The sequence below is a fragment of the Oncorhynchus nerka genome, linkage group LG20 (assembly GCF_034236695.1).
Source record: "Oncorhynchus nerka isolate Pitt River linkage group LG20, Oner_Uvic_2.0, whole genome shotgun sequence".
Lineage (NCBI taxonomy): Eukaryota > Metazoa > Chordata > Actinopteri > Salmoniformes > Salmonidae > Oncorhynchus > Oncorhynchus nerka.
The window spans coordinates 91,940,035-91,964,194 of NC_088415.1; the positions used below are offsets into that span (position 1 = coordinate 91,940,035).

At 44.4% G+C, this 24,160-nt stretch overlaps 1 protein-coding gene across 1 annotated transcript in view; it reads left to right on the plus strand.

Annotated features, from left to right (window-relative positions):
* The first annotated feature begins 11,051 nt into the window (after nucleotides 1–11,051).
* Nucleotides 11,052–24,160, plus strand: part of LOC115127078 (receptor-type tyrosine-protein phosphatase mu-like) — a 531,907-nt gene continuing 518,798 nt past the window's right edge. Inside the window, exons 1-2 of the mRNA XM_065006102.1 lie at nucleotides 11,052–11,061; nucleotides 11,126–11,248. Of these exons, the coding sequence (XP_064862174.1) occupies nucleotides 11,052–11,061; nucleotides 11,126–11,248 (133 nt within the window). The remainder of the gene's footprint in view (nucleotides 11,062–11,125; nucleotides 11,249–24,160) is intronic.

Consider the following 24,160-nt stretch of genomic DNA (forward strand, 5'->3'; position numbering starts at 1 on the left):
GTACCTCCAGGCTCTGATCAGGCCCTACACCCAAACAAGGGCACTGCGTTCATCCACCTCTGGCCTGCTCGCCTCCCTACCACTGAGGAAGTACAGTTCCCGCTCAGCCCAGTCAAAACTGTTCGCTGCTCTGGCCCCCCAATGGTGGAACAAACTCCCTCACGACGCCAGGACAGCGGAGTCAATCACCACCTTCCGGAGACACCTGAAACCCCACCTCTTTAAGGAATACCTAGGATAGGATAAAGTAATCCTTCTCACCCCCCTTAAAAGATTTAGATGCACTATTGTAAAGTGGCTGTTCCACTGGATGTCATAAGGTGAAAGCACCAATTTGTAAGTCGCTCTGGATAAGAGCGTCTGCTAAATGACTTAAATGTAATGTAATGTAAATGTTCTGGTCAGGAATACACCCGGTGTCATGTTGTTCTGGTCAGGAATACACCTGGTCTCATGTTGTTCTGGTCAGTGGGCTGGGAATACACCTGGTGTCATGTTGTTCTGGTGAGGAATACACCTGGTGTCATGTTGTTCTGGTCAGGAATACACCTGTCTCATGTTATTCTGGTCAGGAATACACCTGGTGTCATGTTGTTCTGGTCAGGAATACACCTGGTGTCATGTTGTTCTGGTGAGGAATACACCTGGTGTCATGTTGTTCTGGTCAGGAATACACCTGGTGTCATGTTGTTCTGGTCAGGAATACACCTGGTCTCATGTTGTTCTGGTCAGTGGGCTGGGAATACACCTGGTGTCATGTTGTTCTGGAGAGGAATACACCTGGTCTCATGTTGTTCTGGTCAGGAATACACCTGGTCTCATGTTGTTCTGGTCAGGAATACACCTGGTGTCATGTTGTTCTGGTCAGGAATACACCTGGTCTCATGTTGTTCTGGTCAGTGGGCTGGGAATACACCTGGTGTCATGTTGTTCTGGTCAGGAATACACCTGGTGTCATGTTGTTCTGGTCAGGAATACACCTGGTGTCATGTTGTTCTGGTCAGGAATACACCTGGTCTCATGTTGTTCTGGTCAGTGGGCTGGGAATACACCTGGTGTCATGTTGTTCTGGTGAGGAATACACCTGGTGTCATGTTGTTCTGGTCAGGAATACACCTGTCTCATGTTGTTCTGGTCAGGAATACACCTGGTGTCATGTTGTTCTGGTCAGGAATACACCTGGTGTCATGTTGTTCTGGTGAGGAATACACCTGGTCTCATGTTGTTCTGGTCAGGAATACACCTGGTCTCATGTTGTTCTGGTCAGGAATACACCTGGTGTCATGTTGTTCTGGTCAGGAATACACCTGGTGTCATGTTGTTCTGGTCAGGAATACACCTGGTGTCATGTTGTTCTGGTCAGGAATACACCTGGTGTCATGTTGTTCTGGTCAGGAATACACCTGGTCTCATGTTGTTCTGGTCAGTGGGCTGGGAATACACCTGGTGTCATGTTGTTCTGGAGAGGAATACACCTGGTCTCATGTTGTTCTGGTCAGGAATACACCTGGTCTCATGTTGTTCTGGTCAGGAATACACCTGGTGTCATGTTGTTCTGGTCAGGAATACACCTGGTCTCATGTTGTTCTGGTCAGTGGGCTGGGAATACACCTGGTGTCATGTTGTTCTGGTCAGGAATACACCTGGTGTCATGTTGTTCTGGTCAGGAATACACCTGGTGTCATGTTGTTCTGGTCAGGAATACACCTGGTGTCATGTTGTTCTGGTCAGTGGGCTGGGAATACTCTGGTCTTATGTTGTTCTGGTGATTCATAAACCTGGTCTCGTGTTGTTCTGGTCAGGTGAGTCATACACCTGGTCTCATGTTGTTCTGGTCAGGTGAGTCATACACCTGGTCTCATGTTGTTCTGGTCAGTGGGCTGGGAATACAGACTTACTGTCGTTAACAATGTAACAGGTCCAAATTTCTGTCTAGGTCTGGGCTCATACCCAAGGTGTGAGGTGATATCTGCGCAAGGGGAGGAAACTCTAAATTAACATACATACTTTGTCTGTTCCAATTGTATTGTTATCAAATAGCTTTAGTGAAGAGATTCTCCGGCTGCTATCTCAGCTGCAGGAAAAACAAGATGTGCTTATTTTGTCCTATGTCAGTTCTGAATGCTTCCTACAGCCAAGGGGTTGATGGGTCAGGCTGACCTGCTCCAATCCACTGGACAGATTGTAAGTTCAACTCTGCAGCCGGTGGGAGACAAGACACTGGCAAGGCAAAGGAGTTCGTGTGGGAGGCAGTCTGGTTGGCCTCCATGTATCCTAGACAATCAGATACAGCTTTGTCCTGCTGGAGGTGGATTATTTTCTGCTATTGTTGGTATATCTTTTTTATCTTTATTTATTTAACTAGGCAAGTCAGTTAAGAAGACATTCTTATTTGCAATGACGGCCTACCGGGGAGCAGTGGGTTACCTGCCTTATTTAGTGGTAAGATGGCGGTTACTGGACCAACGCTCTAACCACTAGGTTACATACCGTCCCTGGGAGTCAGCTCTGATCTTGGGAATACACCAAGAGCCAACATCCGTCCAGGGGCACCAGCCACAGCTCAGCCGGTCGCTGACCAAAGAAAAACAAGGTCTTGGGGCCTCCTCCACAGCTCAGGCAGTCGCTGACCAAAGAAAAACAAGGTCTTGGGCCCTCCTCCACAGCTCAGCCAATCACGACCAAAGGAAACAAGGTCTTGGGCCCTCCTCCATAGCTCAGGCAGTCGCTGACCAAAGAAAAACAAGGTCTTGGGCCCTCCTCCACAGCTCAGTCAATCACGACCAAAGGAAACAAGGTCTTGGGCCATCCTCCACAGCTCAGCCGGTCGCTGACCAAAGAAAAACAAGGTCTTGGGCCCTCCTCCACAGCTCAGCCAATCACGACCAAAGGAAACAAGGTCTTGGGCCCTCCTCCATAGCTCAGGCAGTCGCTGACCAAAGAAAAACAAGGTCTTGGGCCCTCCTCCACAGCTCAGCCAATCACGACCAAAGGAAACAAGGTCTTGGGCCATCCTCCACAGCTCAGCCGGTCGCTGACCAAAGAAAAACAAGGTCTTGGGCCCTCCTCCACAGCTCAGCCAATCACCGACCAAAGAAAAACAAGGTCTTGGGCCCTCCTCCACAGCTCAGCCAATCACGACCAAAGGAAACAAGGTCTTGGGCCCTCCTCCACAGCTCAGCCAATCACCGACCAAATGAAACAAGGTCTTGGGCCCTCCTCCATAGCTCAGCCAGTTGCCGACCAAAGGAAACAAGGTCTTGGGCCCTCCTCTACAGCTCAGCCAATCACCGACCAAAGGAAACAAGGTCTTGGGCCTTCCTCCACAGCTCAGCCAATCACCGACCAAAGAAAACAAGGCCTTGGGCCCTCCTCCACAGCTCAGCCAGTCGCCGACCAAAGGAAACAAGGTCTTGGGCCCTCCTCCAGAGCTCAGCCAGTCGCCGTCCAAAGGAAACACAGTCTTGGGCCCTCCTCCACAGCTCAGCCAGTCGCCGTCCAAAGGAAACAAGGTCTTGAGCCCTCCTCCACAGCTCAGCCAGTCGCCGACCAAAGGAAACAAGGTCTTGAGCCCTCCTCCAGCTCCACAGAAATTCTGATGCCATCCACTGCTACTGGTACATGTATGGTTGGCATGAGACGAAGTACACCTCCTTCCCCCTGCCCAAAGGCAGGCCCGTTCCGTTCCCCCTCTTCCTTCCCCATCGTATTCTGTCACGACAACCATCGTCGTGGGCAGCTCGATGGTGAGAGATTTTGGACTGTCATTCAAGTTTTAACGACGTTCACTTTTGACAATCTGAGGAACTGAAGGAGGACTATGGAATTTTCTTGAACACCCTTGTTGGCACAGGGAAGAGAACGGTAATCTCTAGCTCCCCTTTGCTATATGCTATAGAAGGGGTTACAGCCACATCGCTGCCCTAAACGAGTTCCTGAAGAAACTCTGCAAAGACAGGAACGTCTCCTTTTGTGACAATTTTCACTTCGTGTGGGAGCAACCAACAGTCTTTAAAAGAGATGGGATTCACCCTAACTCCAGCGGTTCCAGGATGATCTCCATCAACATAGAAAACTGCGTCCTCCCTGTCATAATCAGTGACAGGAGATGGAAAGGGTATTATATCTCAGAAGACTAGAAGTGTAGTGACTGTAAGTAACCTGATCTATGTTCCTTTAACTGTTGTCTCCGAGGGTATTGTCAGAAATAATCAAATGCACATAGAATTGAATTCCACTGTTTGTCCTGAAACTGTTTGGCAGCTCACTCAGTACCAATGAATCAAATGTAAATGTCACGGACATGTCTACCTCGGGTCAACCTCTCAGAATGGTACTAAAAACAGACTAGCAACCCAGAAAAGGACAAAAAATTGCTCATAATAACATACTGTATGTAGCCTGAGAAACAAGGTTCATGTAATTGACAACTTATTAACATCAGAAAACATTAATATTCTGTCCCGTCTCTGAAACACACTTAGATAATTCATTTGATGATGCAGTAGCTATACATGGTTATATAATATACAGGAAAGATAGAAATGCAAATGGTGGAGGTGTCGCCGTGTATGTATTAATTTAGGCTGAGAGAGGATCTCAAGTCAGATGATGTGTAAGAAATATGGCTACAGGTTCATCTGCCTCATCTAAATCCTATCCGCGTAGGAAGTTGCTGTAGACCACCAAGTGCTAAAAGTCACTATCTGGTTAATATGTGTGAAATGTTGGATAATGTTTGTGATATCAACAGAGGTGTATATTTTCTGGGTGACCTAAATATTGACTGGTTGTCATCAAACAAGCTTTACCGAGCGCCTGCAATCTGGTTCAAGTCATTAGTCAACCTACCAGGGTATTTACAAACAGAACAAGCTTTACCGAGCGCCTGCAATGTGGTTCAAGTCATTAGTCAACCTACCAGGGTATTTACAAACAGAACAAGCTTTACCGAGCGTCTGCAATCTGGTTCAAGTCATTAGTCAACCTACCAGGGTATTTACAAACAGAACAAGCTTTACCGAGCGTCTGCAATCTGGTTCAAGTCATTAGTCAACCTACCAGGGTATTTACAAACAGAACAAGCTTTACCGAGCGCCTGCAATCTGGTTCAAGTCATTAGTCAACCTACCAGGGTATTTACAAACAGAACAAGCTTTACCGAGCGCCTGCAATCTGGTTCAAGTCATTAGTCAACCTACCAGGGTATTTACAAACAGAACAAGCTTTACCGAGCGCCTGCAATCTGGTTCAAGTCATTAGTCAACCTACCAGGGTATTTACAAACAGAACAAGCTTTACGGAGCGCCTGCAATCTGGTTCAAGTCATTCGTCAACCTACCAGGGTATTTACAAACAGAACAAGCTTTACCGGCGCCTGCAATCTGGTTCAAGTCATTAGTCAACCTACCAGGGTATTTACAAACAGAACAAGCTTTACCGAGCGCCTGCAATCTGGTTCAAGTCCAACCTACCAGGGTATTTACAAACAGAACAAGCTTTACCGAGCGCCTGCAATCTGGTTCAAGTCATTAGTCAACCTACCAGGGTATTTACAAACAGAACAAGCTTTACCGGCGCCTGCAATCTGGTTCAAGTCATTAGTCAACCTACCAGGGTATTTACAAACAGAACAAGCTTTACCGAGCGCCTGCAATCTGGTTCAAGTCATTAGTCAACCTACCAGGGTATTTACAAACAGAACAAGCTTTACCGAGCGCCTGCAATCTGGTTCAAGTCATTAGTCAACCTACCAGGGTATTTACAAACAGAACAAGCTTTACCGAGCGCCTGCAATCTGGTTCAAGTCATTAGTCAACCTACCAGGGTATTTACAAACAGAACAAGCTTTACCGAGCGCCTGCAATCTGGTTCAAGTCATTAGTCAACCTACCAGGGTATTTACAAACAGAACAAGCTTTACCGAGCGCCTGCAATCTGGTTCAAGTCATTAGTCAACCTACCAGGGTATTTACAAACAGAACAAGCTTTACCGAGCGCCTGCAATCTGGTTCAAGTCATTAGTCAACCTACCAGGGTATTTACAAACAGAACAAGCTTTACGGAGCGCCTGCAATCTGGTTCAAGTCATTCGTCAACCTACCAGGGTATTTACAAACAGAACAAGCTTTACCGAGCGCCTGCAATCTGGTTCAAGTCATTAGTCAACCTACCAGGGTATTTACAAACAGAACAAGCTTTACCGAGCGCCTGCAATCTGGTTCAAGTCCAACCTACCAGGGTATTTACAAACAGAACAAGCTTTACCGAGCGCCTGCAATCTGGTTCAAGTCATTAGTCAACCTACCAGGGTATTTACAAACAGAACAAGCTTTACCGAGCGCCTGCAATCTGGTTCAAGTCATTAGTCAACCTACCAGGGTATTTACAAACAGAACAAGCTTTACCGAGCGCCTGCAATCTGGTTCAAGTCATTAGTCAACCTACCAGGGTATTTACAAACAGAACAAGCTTTACCGAGCGCCTGCAATCTGGTTCAAGTCATTAGTCAACCTACCAGGGTATTTACAAATAGAACAAGCTTTACCGAGCGCCTGCAATCTGGTTCAAGTCATTAGTCAACCTACCAGGGTATTTACAAACAAACAAGCTTTACCGAGCGCCTGCAATCTGGTTCAAGTCATTAGTCAACCTACCAGGGTATTTACAAACAGAACAAGCTTTACCGAGCGCCTGCAATCTGGTTCAAGTCATTAGTCAACCTACCAGGGTATTTACAAACAGAACAAGCTTTACCCGAGCGCCTGCAATCTGGTTCAAGTCATTAGTCAACCTACCAGGGTATTTACAAACAAACAAGCTTTACCGAGCGCCTGCAATCTGGTTCAAGTCATTAGTCAACCTACCAGGGTATTTACAAACAAACAAGCTTTACCGAGCGCCTGCAATCTGGTTCAAGTCATTAGTCAACCTACCAGGTTATTTACAAACAGAACAAGCTTTACGGAGCGCCTGCAATCTGGTTCAAGTCATTAGTCAACCTACCAGGGTATTTACAAACAGAACAAGCTTTACGGAGCGCCTGCAATCTGGTTCAAGTCATTAGTCAACCTAACAGGGTATTTACAAACAAACAAGCTTTACCGAGCGCCTGCAATCTGGTTCAAGTCATTAGTCAACCTACCAGGGTATTTACAAACAAACAAGCTTTACCGAGCGCCTGCAATCTGGTTCAAGTCATTAGTCAACCTACCAGGGTATTTACAAACAAACAAGCTTTACCGAGCGCCTGCAATCTGGTTCAAGTCATTAGTCAACCTACCAGGGTATTTACAAACGGGAACAAGCTTTACCCGAGCGCCTGCAATCTGGTTCAAGTCATTAGTCAACCTACCAGGGTATTTACAAACAAACAGAACAGGAACTAAATCATTCACGTGTATTGATCACATCTTTACTAATGTTGCAGAAAATCTGCTCTTAAGCAGTATCCTCTCCCATCAGATGTAGTGACGATAATATAATTAGCCATATCTAGAATAAACTAAGTTCCAAAGATTGGACCTAAAATTGTGTATAAACAATGATACAAGAGGTTTTTTGTCATGATTGTCGAAGATGTAAAAAAATATTTGTTAGTCTGATCTGTGAGGAACAATCTGATGCTGCACTTGAAGCATTTATGAAACGGCTGCTTCCAATTACTGACAGGCATGCGCCCGTCAAAAAAAAACTGACTGTTAGAACGGCCGAATCCCCATGTAAAGATGATGAATTGAAAAACTGCATGGCTGAGAGGGATGAGGCAAAGGGAATAGAAAATAAGTCTGACAACACAGCAGACTGGCAAACATACAGTAAATTGAGAAATCATGTAACTAAACTTAACAAAAAGAAGAAGAAGAAGAAACTCTGGAGTAAAGATAAATGATTTAAAGAATTATAGTAAAAAAAAGCACTGTAGTACTTTTAATAAAATTCTAGGCAAGAAAACAAAGAAAGCAAGAAAGCGGCTCCATCTTTCATTGAGGTATATTTTCATTGAGGCCACTTTGATAACTTTTTTTGTTGACAAGATTAGCAAATGTAGGTATGACTAGGGCTGTTACGGTGACCGTATTACCACCACACGGGCAGTCACGAGTCATGAAGGCTGTCAAATTCCACGTGACAACAGTTTAGTCAAGGTAATTAGGCTTCTTCAAGCTCTGCTGGCCATTCTGCTGATGGTTATTAGTAGCCTACCAAACTGTCTAACTGCCTGGTACTCAGCACTCTATTGTCCCTCTAATCACTCTGACATCAATGTAAATGTAATTGAAAATCTAACCGAAAATCTAACCGAACACTTCATGAGAGCTCATGTTGCGCAGCATTTCTATAGGCTATGCAATTGTGGGAGAAAACAGAATGATGGCCTCTTAAAAAGAGGAGGATCCCTGCGCCTTCTTCACCACACTGTCTCTGTGGGTGGACCATTTCAGATTTTCAGTGATGTGTACCCCGAGGAACTTGAAGCTTTCCACCTTCTCCACTGCTGTCCCGTCAATGTGGATAGAGGCATGCTCCCTCTTCTGTTTCCTGAAGTCCACGATCATCTCCTCTGTTTTGTTGACATTGAGTGAGAGGTTAATATCTTGGCACCACTCCGCCAGGGCCCTCACCACCTCCCTGTGGGCTGTCTGGTCATTGTCAGTAATCAGACCAACTATTGTTGTGTCGTCTGTAAACTTGATGATTGCTTTTGGAGGTGTACATGGAGCACTGCGTTTGCCTTGTTGTAGTACGATCTGTCTGGTGCACACGTTGGATGTATCTAACGTGTGCGATCAAACTGTCTGCGTAGACGGCTTGACAGAAATGGTAGCAGAAGGTGAATGTTGAACTGTCGACATAGTTCCAGCAGTTACAAAGTAAATGCGGACAGCTCTTCCAATATCTTCAACATGCACCTCAGAATTGGATCAGGATGAGCGCGGTTGCCTCCCCGATGTGTCCGTCTTCACTTGTAGCCTGTGAGAAAGACCCGATCAATTGACGGAGAGCCATGTGAGTGAGGTGTTTCGGGGCGCGCAGCACGCAGGGAGAAGGGAATTACAATGATTATATTCAGCCCAAGGGCACAACAGCCACTGGCCACAAAAAAAAATGCATGGATTTATTTTAAAGGGGAATAACAGCCACACAAAGGGAAATTGTGAATGAGAGACTGATGAAGTGTGTACTTTTTTTCACATCGTCATTAGAGTCGTATCATGCATCCTTAGATTGTATTAAAAATCGAATCATACAACCCAACGTTTTGAGGACCAACATAAATAAATCTAAATTAAACATATAGCAGGTATTTCTTTGTTAACTGCTCAACACAGAATAGCCACATGGGCACACTCCCTCACACTCCCTCACACTCCCTCACACTCCCTCACACTCCCTCAAATCATTTGGAGAAAATATCCTTTTTAATCCAGCTTTGTTCAATTGTGTTCGTCATACTATAAAATAATGACATGATTTTCTAAGCAAATCTTGTCTGCTAAATGAACTAGTGTAGCTCACAGCCATATTGCGTAGCCAGATCAGGACCTTTACATTGTGTTGTATGGTCTTATAGATGGGAGGAACCTTTACATGGTGTTGTATGGCCTTATAGATGGGAGGAACCTTTACATTGTGTTGTATGGCCTTATAGCAGGGAGGAACCTTTACATTGTGTTGTATGGCCTTATAGCAGTGAGGAACCTTTACATTGTGTTGTATGGCCTTATAGATGGGAGGAACCTTGACATTGTGTTGTATGGCCTTATAGATGGGAGGAACCTTTACATTGTGTTGTATGGCCTTATAGCAGTGAGGAACCTTTACATTGTGTTGTATGGCCTTATAGTAGTGAGGAACCTTTACATTGTGTTGTATGGCCTTATAGATGGGAGGAACCTTTACATTGTGTTGTATGGCCTTATAGTAGTGAGGAACCTTTACATTGTGTTGTATGGCCTTATAGATGGGAGGAACCTTTACATTGTGTTGTATGGCCTTATAGATGGGAGGAAGCTTTACATTGTGTTGTATGGCCTTATAGCAGTGAGGAACCTTTACATTGTGTTGTATGGCCTTATAGATGGGAGGAAGCTTTACATTGTGTTGTATGGCCTTATAGATGGGAGGAATAAAGGAGAGAGTGTGTATTAATCGATCGCACACCAACAGGCAGAACTGAACACACAACCACACACACACACACATCTCCTAATGATTCCTCACTGTCAGCTTCAGAGTAAAGGCAGTAGAACGGTTGAACAGTGGTGTGTGTGTGTGTGTGTGTGTGTGTGTGCTTACTTTTCTCTCTGTGTGTGTGTGTGTGTGTGTATGTGCTTACTTTTCTCTCTCTCTGTGTCTGTGTGTGTGTATGTATGTATGTGTATGTGCTTACTTTTCTCTCTCTCTGTGTGTGTGTGTGTAGTGTGTGTGTGTGTGTGTAGTGTGTGTGTGTGTGTGTAGTGTGTGTGTGTGTGTGTGTGTAGTGTGTGTGTGTGTGTGTAGAGTGTGTGTGTAGTGTGTGTGTGTGTAGTGTGTGTGTGTGTAGTGTGTGTGTGTATTGTGTGTGTGTGTGTAGTGTGTGTGTCAATGGAAGACAGGTGAACAGCTATGTCCCGTAGACTGGAGTGCTGCAACAGCACTAACTGCTGTTAGAGGAAAGCATAAATCAATACGTGTTAGATGGTGCCGTTTGGAACACTACGTCTGTGTTCTAGCTGTCACCCTGTTCCCTAGTTAGTGCACTACACAGAGCTCTGGTCCGAAGTAGTGCGCTAAATAGGGACTAGGGTGCCGCTTGGCACAGAGACGACGTCGAACGATGATGGAGCCGGGACATTTCACTACTTGTCATAGTGAAATTGGACTGCCATGTTGGCTAATGTGGCTAATGTGGCTAATGTGGCTAATGTGTGTTGTGCATCGACGACTGTCCTCGTCCCTCACTGTGTCTCACTTCAACCCTGTCTCAGCATCAGAGGCCATATTGCATTATAAATAGAGACGGGTTCTAATGAATGTTATGAATGTAATTTATTGTTTTCATTTTCATTATGGTGTGGAGTAAATGGAATAGTTGCACAAACAAGATGAATTGTGAATGATTCTCTTCTGTCTTTTGTAACAGGTGATTGTAAGTTTGACAAGCCGTTCGCAGCCTGCGGGTACAGCCAGGGGAGAGAGGACGATCTAGATTGGGAACAGGCCAACACCAGAGTGAAGCCCACAGCAGACCCCTGGATGCCAACAGGTAAGCCTGGTCATACTACCGTACAGTAAAAACACATTGTTTGTTCAGATATCCATAGGTAAGAACTGGCTACAATAACATACAGTAAAATAGTTGTTTGTTTGGATGCTCGAAGGTAAAACACCTAGATGACACTGATGGAAAAGAGGGTAGTTTCCAAATCCAAAACTCCAAATCCAAAACTCCAAATCCCTACATCTGGGAATTAACTCTATCAAACTGATAGGATGTTCTACAATATCTCATGGATTTTATACCAATGTTTTGGACCAACAAGAAAGGACCTAATACACACCAACTGTCACCATGGTTACACATTCAGACTAGTGGGGTAGGAGGTGGAAATGCTGTCACCATGGTTACACATTCAGACTAGTGGGGTAGGAAGTGGAAATGCTGTCACCATGGTTACACATTCAGACTAGTGGGGTAGGAAGTGGAAATGCTGTCACCGTGGTTACACATTCAGACTAGTGGGGTAGGAAGTAGAAATGCTGTCACTGTGGTTACACATTCAGACTAGTGGGGTAGGAAGTGGAAATGCTGTCACCGTGGTTACACATTCAGACTAGTGGGGTAGGAAGTGGAAATGCTGTCACCGTGGTTACACATTCAGACTAGTGGGGTAGGAAGTGGAAATGCTGTCAACGTGGTTACACATTCAGACTAGTGGGGTAGGAAGTGGAGATGCTGTCACCATGGTTACACATTCAGACTAGTGGGGTAGGAAGTAGAAATGCTGTCACTGTGGTTACACATTCAGACTAGTGGGGTAGGAAGTGGAAATGCTGTCACCGTGGTTACACATTCAGACTAGTGGGGTAGGAAGTGGAAATGCTGTCACCGTGGTTACACATTCAGACTAGTGGGGTAGGAAGTGGAAATGCTGTCAACGTGGTTACACATTCAGACTAGTGGGGTAGGAAGTGGAGGTGCTGTCACCATGGTTACACATTCAGACTAGTGGGGTAGGAGGTGGAGATGCTGTCACCATGGTTACACATTCAGACTAGTGGGGTAGGAAGTGGAAATGCTGTCACCATGGTTACACATTCAGACTAGTGGGGTAGGAAGTGGAAATACTGTCACCATGGTTACACATTCAGACTAGAGGGGTAGGAAGTGGAAATGCTGTCACCGTGGTTACACAGTCAGACTAGCGGGGTAGGAAGTGGAAATGCTGTCACCGTGGTTACACATTCAGACTAGTGGGGTAGGAAGTGGAAATGCTGTCACCGTGGTTACACATTCAGACTAGTGGAGTAGGAAGTGGAAATACTGTCACCGTGGTTACACATTCAGACTAGTGGGGTAGGAAGTAGAAATGCTGTCACTGTGGTTACACATTCAGACAAGTGGGGTAGGAAGTGGAAATGCTGTCACCGTGGTTACACATTCAGACTAGCGGGGTAGGAAGTGGAAATGCTGTCACCGTGGTTACACATTCAGACTAGTGGGGTAGGAAGTGGAAATGCTGTCACCGTGGTTACACATTCAGACTAGTGGGGTAGGAAGTGGAAACACTGTCACCGTGGTTACACATTCAGACTAGTGGGGTAGGAAGTGGAAATGCTGTCACCGTGGTTACACATTCAGACTAGTGGGGTAGGAAGTGGAGATGCTGTCACCATGGTTACACATTCAGACTAGTGGGGTAGGAAGTGGAAATGCTGTCACCGTGGTTACACGTTCAGACTAGTGGGGTAGGAAGTGGAGATGCTGTCACCGTGGTTACACATTCAGACTAGTGGGGTAGGAAGTGGAGATGCTGTCACCGTGGTTACACATTCAGACTAGTGGGGTAGGAAGTGGGAGAGCTTCATGGAGTAAAGATGGGTTGGGGTCATTTCAGATTAAAGTTACATTTTTATTTAATGATTGAAAACCCCCCATTTATTTCAGTGATTTGTTAATCATCTGTCAATCATCTGTACATGAGAAGCCATATATAAAAAAAAGGTGTACGATTTTAAATACACCACATACTACACCTCAAATACCCAATATACTATACCTCAAATACCAAATATACTACACCTCAAATACCAAATATACTATACCTCAAATACCCAATATACTACACCTCAAATACCAAATATACTACACCTCAAATACCAAATATACTATACCTCAAATACCCAATATACTATACCTCAAATACCCGATATACTATACCTCAAATACCCAATATACTATACCTCAAATACCCAATATACTATACCTCAAATACCCAATATACTACACCTCAAATACCCGATATACTGTACCTCAAATACCCAATATACTATACCTCAAATACCCGATATACTATACCTCAAATACCAAATATACTATACCTCAAATACCAAATATACTATACCTCAAATACCCAATATACTACACCTCAAATACCAAATATACTACACCTCAAATACCAAATATACTATACCTCAAATACCCAATATACTATACCTCAAATACCCAATATACTATACCTCAAATACCCGATATACTATACCTCAAATACCCAATATACTATACCTCAAATACCCAATATACTACACCTCAAATGCCGATATACTATACCTCAAATACCCAATATACTATACCTCAAATACCCGATATACTATACCTCAAATACCCAATATACTATACCTCAAATACCCAATATACTATACCTCAAATACCCAATATACTATACCTCAAATACCCAATATACTACACCTCAAATACCAAATATACTACACCTCAAATACCAAATATACTATACCTCAAATACCCAATATACTATACCTCAAATACCCGATATACTATACCTCAAATACCCAATATACTATACCTCAAATACCCAATATACTACACCTCAAATACCCGATATACTATACCTCAAATACCCAATATACTATACCTCAAATACCCGATATACTATACCTCAAATACCCGATATACTACACCTCAAATACCCGATATACTATACCTCAAATACTCAATATACTACACCTCAAATACGCAATATACTATACCTCAAATACCCAATATACTATACCTCCAATACCCCATATACTTCAAATGCGCCATATATCTCATATGCCGATATACTATACCTCAAATACTCCATGTACTACACCTCAAATACTCCATATACTATACCTTAAATGCCCCATATACTATACCTCAAATATGCCATATACTATACCTCAAATACCCCATATAATATACCTCAAATACCCGATATACTATACCTCAAATACCCCACATACTGTATATACACCATATACTTCAAATACCCTATATACCTCAAATACCCTATATACCTCAAATACCCCACATACTTCAAATACCCCATATACCTCAAATACACTATATACCTCAAGTAGCCCATGTACTGTACCTCAAATACCCCATATACCTTAAATACCTCCTACCTTAAATACGCCATGGACCTCAGGTACCCCATATACTGTACCGCAAATACCCCATATACCTTAAATACAACATATACCTCAAAATCCCCATATACCTCAAATACCCCATATACTTCAAATACCCCATTTACTGTACCTCAAATACCCCATATACCTTAAATATCCCAAATACTCCATATACCCCAAATACCTCAAATACCCCATTTACTGTACCTCAAATACCCCATATACCTTAAATATCCCAAATACTCCATATACCCCAAATACCTCAAATACCCCACATACTATGGGGTAACCCAACTTCCGGGTTGGAGCGAGCGGTCGCATCTGCACTCGGTCCGCAGGTAGTATTACATTTCATTACATTTCATTATAGTACAACGGTTTGATTTGTCTAATCTTATCAATTTCTTCTTAGCTAGCTACACAGCCGTCTTTGTATCATAGATAATTGCGTAATTATCGTATTTCGTCGTCCTAACGCAGTCTACACTGCCCTGCAGCTAGCCAGCTAGCTAACGTCCACCGTTAGCTAGTCCACCGTCTACCGATTAGCAGCACAACTATTACACTCAACTGAACGACTTGATTGCTGTCCCCAGTCCACCTGACTGTGCTGCTGCTCCAGTTTCAACTGTTCTGCCTTATTATTATTCGACCATGCTGGTCATTTATGAACATTTGAACATCTTGGTCATGTTCTGTTATAATCTCTACCCGGCACAGCCAGAAGAGGACTGGCCACCCCACATAGCCTGGTTCCTCTCTAGGTTTCTTCCTAGGTTTTGGCCTTTCTAGGGAGTTTTTCCTAGCCACCGTGCTTTTACACCTGCATTGTTTGCTGTTTGGGGTTTTAGGCTGGGTTTCTGTACAGCACTTTGAGATATCAGCTGATGTACGAAGGGCTATATAAATAAATTTGATTTGATTTGATTTGATTTGATTAGTGTAGTGTTAGCTAGCTACATAGTTGTCTTTGCTGTCTTCGTACCCAAGATAATTGTGTAGTTTAGAGCGTGTAGTTTTATGTCGTCCTTAACATAGGAGACTCTGCTAGCTAGCCAACAGCTAGCCAACGTCTACCGAACAGAACTTCTGCACTCAACAATCCGGTCGCATTTCGCTTCGCTCCACAGGTAGTATCACATTTTTCATTTCATTTCATTACAGTACAACGGCTTGATTTGTTTGATCGTAGCTAGCTACATAGCTAGCTACACAGCCGTCTTTGTATCAAAGATAATTGTGTAGTCTAGAGCGATTTCCTAGGTTAGTTAGCCAGCTATTGTCGTTCTTTTAACGCAACGTAACGTAATCAACACTGCTAGCTAGCCAGCTAGCCCCGAATAGCAGCACAGTAGAAACTATTACACTCAACGGAACGACTTGATTAGTGTAGTGTCAACAACGCAGCCAATGCCAACTAGCCTACTTAGTCAACAACGCAGCCTCTGCCAGCTAGCCTACTTCAGCAGTACTGTATCATTTTAATCATTTTAGTCAATAAGATTCTTGCTACGTAAGCTTAACTCTCTGAACACTCGTGACGTGTAGTCCACTTGTCATTCCAATCTCCTTTGCATTAGCGTAGCCTCTTGTGTAGCCTGTCAACTATGTGTCTGTCTATCCCTGTTCTCTCCTCTCTGCACAGACCATACAAACGCTCCACACCGCGTGGCCGCGGCCACCTAATCTGGTGGTCCCAGCGCGCACGACCCACGTGGAGTTCCAGGTCTCCGGTAGCCTCTGGAACTGCCGATCTGCGGCCAACAAGGCAGAGTTCATCTCCGCCTATGTCTCCCTCCAGTCCCTCGACTTCTTGGCACTGACGGAAACATGGATCACCACAGACAACACTGCTACTCCTACTGCTCTCTCTTCGTCTGCCCACGTGTTCTCGCACACCCGAGAGCTTCTGGTCAGCGGGGTGGTGGCACCGGGATCCTCATCTCTCCCAAGTGGTCATTCTCTCTTTCTCCCCTTACCCATCTGTCTATCGCCTCCTTTGAATTCCATGCTGTCACAGTTACCAGCCCTTTCAAGCTTAACATCCTTATCATTTATCGCCCTCCAGGTTCCCTCGGAGAGTTCATCAATGAGCTTGATGCCTTGATAAGCTCCTTTCCTGAGGACGGCTCACCTCTCACAGTTCTGGGCGACTTTAACCTCCCCACGCCTACCTTTGACTCATTCCTCTCTGCCTCCTTCTTTCCTCCTCTCCTCTTTTGACCTCACCCTCTCACCTTCCCCCTACTCACAAGGCAGGAAATACGCTCGACCTCATCTTTACTAGATGCTGTTCTTCCACTAACCTCATTGCAACTCCCCTCCAAGTCTCCGACCACTACCTTGTATCCCTTTCCCTCTCGCTCTCATCCAACACTTCCCACACTGCCCCTACTCGGATGGTATCGCGCCGTCCCAACCTTCGCTCTCTCTCCCCCGCTACTCTCTCCTCTTCCATCCTATCATCTCTTCCCTCTGCTCAAACCTTCTCCAACCTATCTCCTGATTCTGCCTCCTCAACCCTCCTCTCCTCCCTTTCTGCATCCTTTGACTCTCTATGTCCCCTATCCTCCAGGCCGGCTCGGTCCTCCCCTCCCGCTCCGTGGCTCGATTTGACTCATTGCGAGCTCACAGAACAGGGCTCCGGGCAGCCGAGCGGAAATGGAGGAAAACTCGCCTCCCTGCGGACCTGACATCCTTTCACTCCCTCCTCTCTACATTTTCCTCTTCTCTCTCTGCTGCTAAAGCCACTTTCTACCACTCTAAATTCCAAGCATCTGCCTCTAACCCTAGGAAGCTCTTTGCAACCTTCTCCTCCCTCCTGAATCCTCCTCCCCCTCCCCCTCCTCCCTCTCTGCAGATGACTTCGTCAACCATTTTGAAAAGAAGGTCGACGACATCCGATCCTCGTTTGCTAAGTCAAACGACACCGCTGGTTCTGCTCACACTGCCCTACCCTGTGCTCTGACCTCTTTCTCCCCTCTCTCTCCAGATGAAATCTCGCGTCTTGTGACGGCCGGCCGCCCTACAACCTGCCCGCTTGACCCTATCCCCTCCTCTCTTCTCCAGACCATTTCCGGAGACCTCCTCCCTTACCTCACCTCGCTCATCAACTCATCCCTGACCGCTGGCTACGTCCCTTCCGTCTTCAAGAGAGCGAGAGTTGCACCCCTTCTGAAAAAACCTACACTCGATCCCTCCGATGTCAACAACTACAGACCAGTATCCCTTCTTTCTTTTCTCTCCAAAACTCTTGAACGTGCCGTCCTTGGCCAGCTCTCCCGCTATCTCTCTCAGAATGACCTTCTTGATCCAAATCAGTCAGGTTTCAAGACTAGTCATTCAACTGAGACTGCTCTTCTCTGTATCACGGAGGCGCTCCGCACTGCTAAAGCTAACTCTCTCTCCTCTGCTCTCATCCTTCTAGACCTATCGGCTGCCTTCGATACTGTGAACCATCAGATCCTCCTCTCCACCCTCTCCGAGTTGGGCATCTCCGGCGCGGCCACGCTTGGATTGCGTCCTACCTGACAGGTCGCTCCTACCAGGTGGCGTGGCGAGAATCCGTCTCCACACCACGTGCTCTCACCACTGGTGTCCCCAGGGCTCTGTTCTAGGCCCTCTCCTATTCTCGCTATACACCAAGTCACTTGGCTCTGTCATAACCTCACATGGTCTCTCCTATCATTGCTATGCAGACGACACACAATTAATCTTCTCCTTTCCCCCTTCTGATGACCAGGTGGCGAATCGCATCTCTGCATGTCTGGCAGACATATCCGTGTGGATGACGGATCACCACCTCAAGCTGAACCTCGGCAAGACGGAGCTGCTCTTCCTCCCGGGGAAGGACTGCCCGTTCCATGATCTCGCCATCACGGTTGACAACTCCATTGTGTCCTCCTCCCAGAGCGCTAAGAACCTTGGCGTGATCCTGGACAACACCCTGTCGTTCTCAACTAACATCAAGGCGGTGGCCCGTTCCTGTAGGTTCATGCTCTACAACATCCGCAGAGTACGACCCTGCCTCACACAGGAAGCGGCGCAGGTCCTAATCCAGGCACTTGTCATCTCCCGTCTGGATTACTGCAACTCGCTGTTGGCTGGGCTCCCTGCCTGTGCCATTAAACCCCTACAACTCATCCAGAACGCCGCAGCCCGTCTGGTGTTCAACCTTCCCAAGTTCTCTCACGTCACCCCGCTCCTCCGCTCCCTCCACTGGCTTCCAGTTGAAGCTCGCATCCGCTACAAGACCATGGTGCTTGCCTGCGGAGCTGTGAGGGGAACGGCACCTCAGTACCTCCAGGCTCTGATCAGGCCCTACACCCAAACAAGGGCACTGCGTTCATCCACCTCTGGCCTGCTCGCCTCCCTACCACTGAGGAAGTACAGTTCCCGCTCAGCCCAGTCAAAACTGTTCGCTGCTCTGGCCCCCCAATGGTGGAACAAACTCCCTCACGACGCCAGGACAGCAGAGTCAATCACCACCTTCCGGAGACACCTGAAACCCCACCTCTTTAAGGAATACCTAGGATAGGATAAAGTAATCCCTCTCACCCCCCCTCCCCCTGAAAAGATTTAGATGCACTACTGTTCCACTGGAGGTCATAAGGTGAATGCACCAATTTGTAAGTCGCTCTGGATAAGAGCGTCTGCTAAATGACTTAAATGTAAATGTAAATACTATACCTCAAATACCCCATTTACTATATCTCAAATACCCCACATACTTTACCTCAAATACCCCACATACTTTACCTCAAATACCCCACATACTTTACTTCAAATACCCTATTTACTATACCTCAAATACCCTGTTTCCCTCAAATACCCCACATACTATACCTCAAATACCCTGTTTACCTCAATACCCCACATACTTTACCTCAAATACTCCACATACTATACCTCAAATACCCCACATACTATACCTCAAATACTCCACATACTATACCTCAAATACCCCACATACTTTACCTCAAATACTCCACATACTTTACCTCAAATACCCCACATACTATACCTCAAATACCCCGTTTACCTCAAATACCCCGTTTACCTCAAATACCCCACATACTATACCTCAAATACCCCACATACTTTACCTCAAATACCCCACATACTTTACCTCAAATACCCCACATACTTTACCTCAAATACTCCACATACTATACCTCAAATACCCCACATACTATACCTCAAATACCCCACATACTATACCTCAAATACCCCACATACTATACCTCAAATACCCCACATACTATACCTCAAATACCCCACATACTATACCTCAAATACCCCGTTTACCTCAAATACCCCGTTTACCTCAAATACCCCACATACTTTACCTCAAATACCCCGTTTACCTCAAATACCCCACATACTATACCTCAAATACCCCACATACTTTACCTCAAATACCCCGTTTACCTCAAATACCCCACATACTTTACCTCAAATACCCCACATACTTTACCTCAAATACCCCACATACTATACCTCAAATACCCCACATACTATAACTCAAATACCCCACATACTATACCTCAAATACCCCACATACTTTACCTCAAATACCCCACATACTATACCTCAAATACCCCACATACTTTACCTCAAATACCCTGTTTACCTCAAATACCCCACATACTATACCTCAAATACCCCACATACTATACCTCAAATACCCCACATACTATACCTCAAATACCCCACATACTATACCTCAAATACCCCACATACTTTACCTCAAATACCCTGTTTACCTCAAATACCCCACATACTATACCTCAAATACCCCACATACTATACCTCAAATACCCCACATACTATACCTCAAATACCCCACATACTTTACCTCAAATACCCCACATACTATACATCAAATACCCCACGTACTATACCTCAAATACCCCACATACTTTACCTCAAATACCCCACATACTTTACCTCAAATACCCCACATACTTTACCTCAAATACTCCACATACTATACCTCAAATACCCCACATACTATACCTCAAATACCCCACATACTATACCTCAAATACCCCACATACTATACCTCAAATACCCCACATACTATACCTCAAATACCCCGTTTACCTCAAATACCCGTTTACCTCAAATACCCCACATACTTTACCTCAAATACCCCGTTTACCTCAAATACCCCACATACTATACCTCAAATACCCCACATACTTTACCTCAAATACCCCGTTTACCTCAAATACCCCACATACTTTACCTCAAATACCCCACATACTTTACCTCAAATACCCCACATACTATACCTCAAATACCCCACATACTATAACTCAAATACCCCACATACTATACCTCAAATACCCCACATACTTTACCTCAAATACCCTGTTTACCTCAAATACCCCACATACTATACCTCAAATACCCCACATACTATACCTCAAATACCCCACATACTATACCTCAAATATCCTGTTTACCTCAAATACCCTGTTTACCTCAAATACCCCGTTTACCTCAAATACCCCACATACTATACCTCAAATACCCCACATACTATACCTCAAATACCCCACATACTATACCTCAAATACCCCACATACTATACCTCAAATACCCCGTTTACCTCAAATACCCCGTTTACCTCAAATACCCAACATACTTTACCTCAAATACCCCACATACTTTACCTCAAATACCCCACATACTATACCTCAAATACCCCACATACTATACCTCAAATACCCCACATACTATACCTCAAATACCACACATACTTTACCTCAAATACCCTGTTTACCTCAAATACCCCACATACTATACCTCAAATACCCCACATACTATACCTCAAATACCCTGTTTACCTCAAATACCCTGTTTACCTCAAATACCCCGTTTACCTCAAATACCCCACATACTATACCTCAAATACCCCACATACTATACCTCAAATACCCCACATACTATACCTCAAATACCCCACATACTATACCTCAAATACCCCACATACTATACCTCAAATACCCTGTTTACCTCAAATACCCCACATACTTTACCTCAATACCCCACATACTATACCTCAAATACCCCACATACTATACCTCAAATACCCTGTTTACCTCAAATACCCCACATACTTTACCTCAAATACCCCACATACTATACCTCAAATACCCCACATACTTTACCTCAAATACCCCACATACTTTACCTCAAATACCCCACATACTATACCTCAAATACCCTGTTTACCTCAAATACCCCACATACTATACCTCAAATACCCCGTTTACCTCAAATACCCCACATACTTTACCTCAAATACCCCGTTTACCTCAAATACCCCGTTTACCTCAAATACCCCACATACTATACCTCAAATACCCCACATACTTTACCTCAAATACCCCACATACTATACCTCAAATACCCCACATACTTTACCTCAAATACCCCACATACTATACCTCAATACCCCACATACTTTACCTCAAATACCCCACATACTATACCTCAAATACCCCACATACTATACCTCAAATACCCCACATACTATACCTCAAATACCCTGTTTACCTCAAATACCCCACATACTTTACCTCAAATACCCCACATACTATACCTCAAATACCCTGTTTACCTCAAATACCCCACATACTTTACCTCAAATACCCCACATACTTTACCTCAAATACCCCACATACTATACCTCAATACCCCACATACTTTACTTCAAATACCCCACATACTTTACCTCAAATACCCCACATACTATACCTCAATACCCCACATACTTTACCTCAAATACCCCGCATACTATACCTCAAATACCCCACATACTATACCTCAATACCCCACATACTATACCTCAAATACCCCACATACTTTACCTCAAATACCCCACATACTATACCTCAAATACCCCACATACTTTACCTCAAATAGCCTGTTTACCTCAAATACCCCACATACTTTACCTCAAATACCCCACATACTATACCTCAATACCCCACATACTTTACCTCAAATACCCCACATACTATACCTCAAATACCCCACATACTTTACCTCAAATACCCCACATACTATACCTCAAATACCCCACATACTTTACCTCAAATACCCCACATACTATACCTCAAATATCCCACATACTTTACCTCAAATAGCCTGTTTACCTCAAATACCCCACATACTTTACCTCAAATACCCCACATACTATACCTCAAATAGCCTGTTTACCTCAAATACCCCACATACTTTACCTCAAATACCCCACATACTATACCTCAAATACCCCACATACTTTACCTCAAATACCCCACATACTATACCTCAAATACCCCACATACTATACCTCAAATACCCTGTTTACCTCAAATACCCCACATACTTTACCTCAAATACCCCACATACTATACCTCAAATACCCCACATACTTTACCTCAAATACCCCACATACTTTACCTCAAATACCCCACATACTATACCTCAAATACCCTGTTTACCTCAAATACCCCACATACTATACCTCAAATACCCCGTTTACCTCAAATACCCCACATACTTTACCTCAAATACCCCGTTTACCTCAAATACCCCGTTTACCTCAAATACCCCACATACTATACCTCAAATACCCCACATACTTTACCTCAAATACCCCACATACTATACCTCAAATACCCCACATACTTTACCTCAAATACCCCACATACTATACCTCAATACCCCACATACTTTACCTCAAATACCCCACATACTATACCTCAAATACCCCACATACTATACCTCAAATACCCCACATACTATACCTCAAATACCCTGTTTACCTCAAATACCCCACATACTTTACCTCAAATACCCCACATACTATACCTCAAATACCCTGTTTACCTCAAATACCCCACATACTTTACCTCAAATACCCCACATACTTTACCTCAAATACCCCACATACTATACCTCAATACCCCACATACTTTACTTCAAATACCCCACATACTTTACCTCAAATACCCCACATACTATACCTCAATACCCCACATACTTTACCTCAAATACCCCACATACTATACCTCAAATACCCCACATACTATACCTCAATACCCCACATACTATACCTCAAATACCCCACATACTTTACCTCAAATACCCCATACTATACCTCAAATACCCCACATACATACTTTACCTCAAATAGCCTGTTTACCTCAAATACCCCACATACTTTACCTCAAATACCCCACATACTATACCTCAATACCCCACATACTTTACCTCAAATACCCCACATACTATACCTCAAATACCCCACATACTTTACCTCAAATACCCCACATACTATACCTCAAATACCCCACATACTTTACCTCAAATACCCCACATACTATACCTCAAATACCCCACATACTTTACCTCAAATAGCCTGTTTACCTCAAATACCCCACATACTTTACCTCAAATACCCCACATACTATACCTCAAATACCCTGTTTACCTCAAATACCCC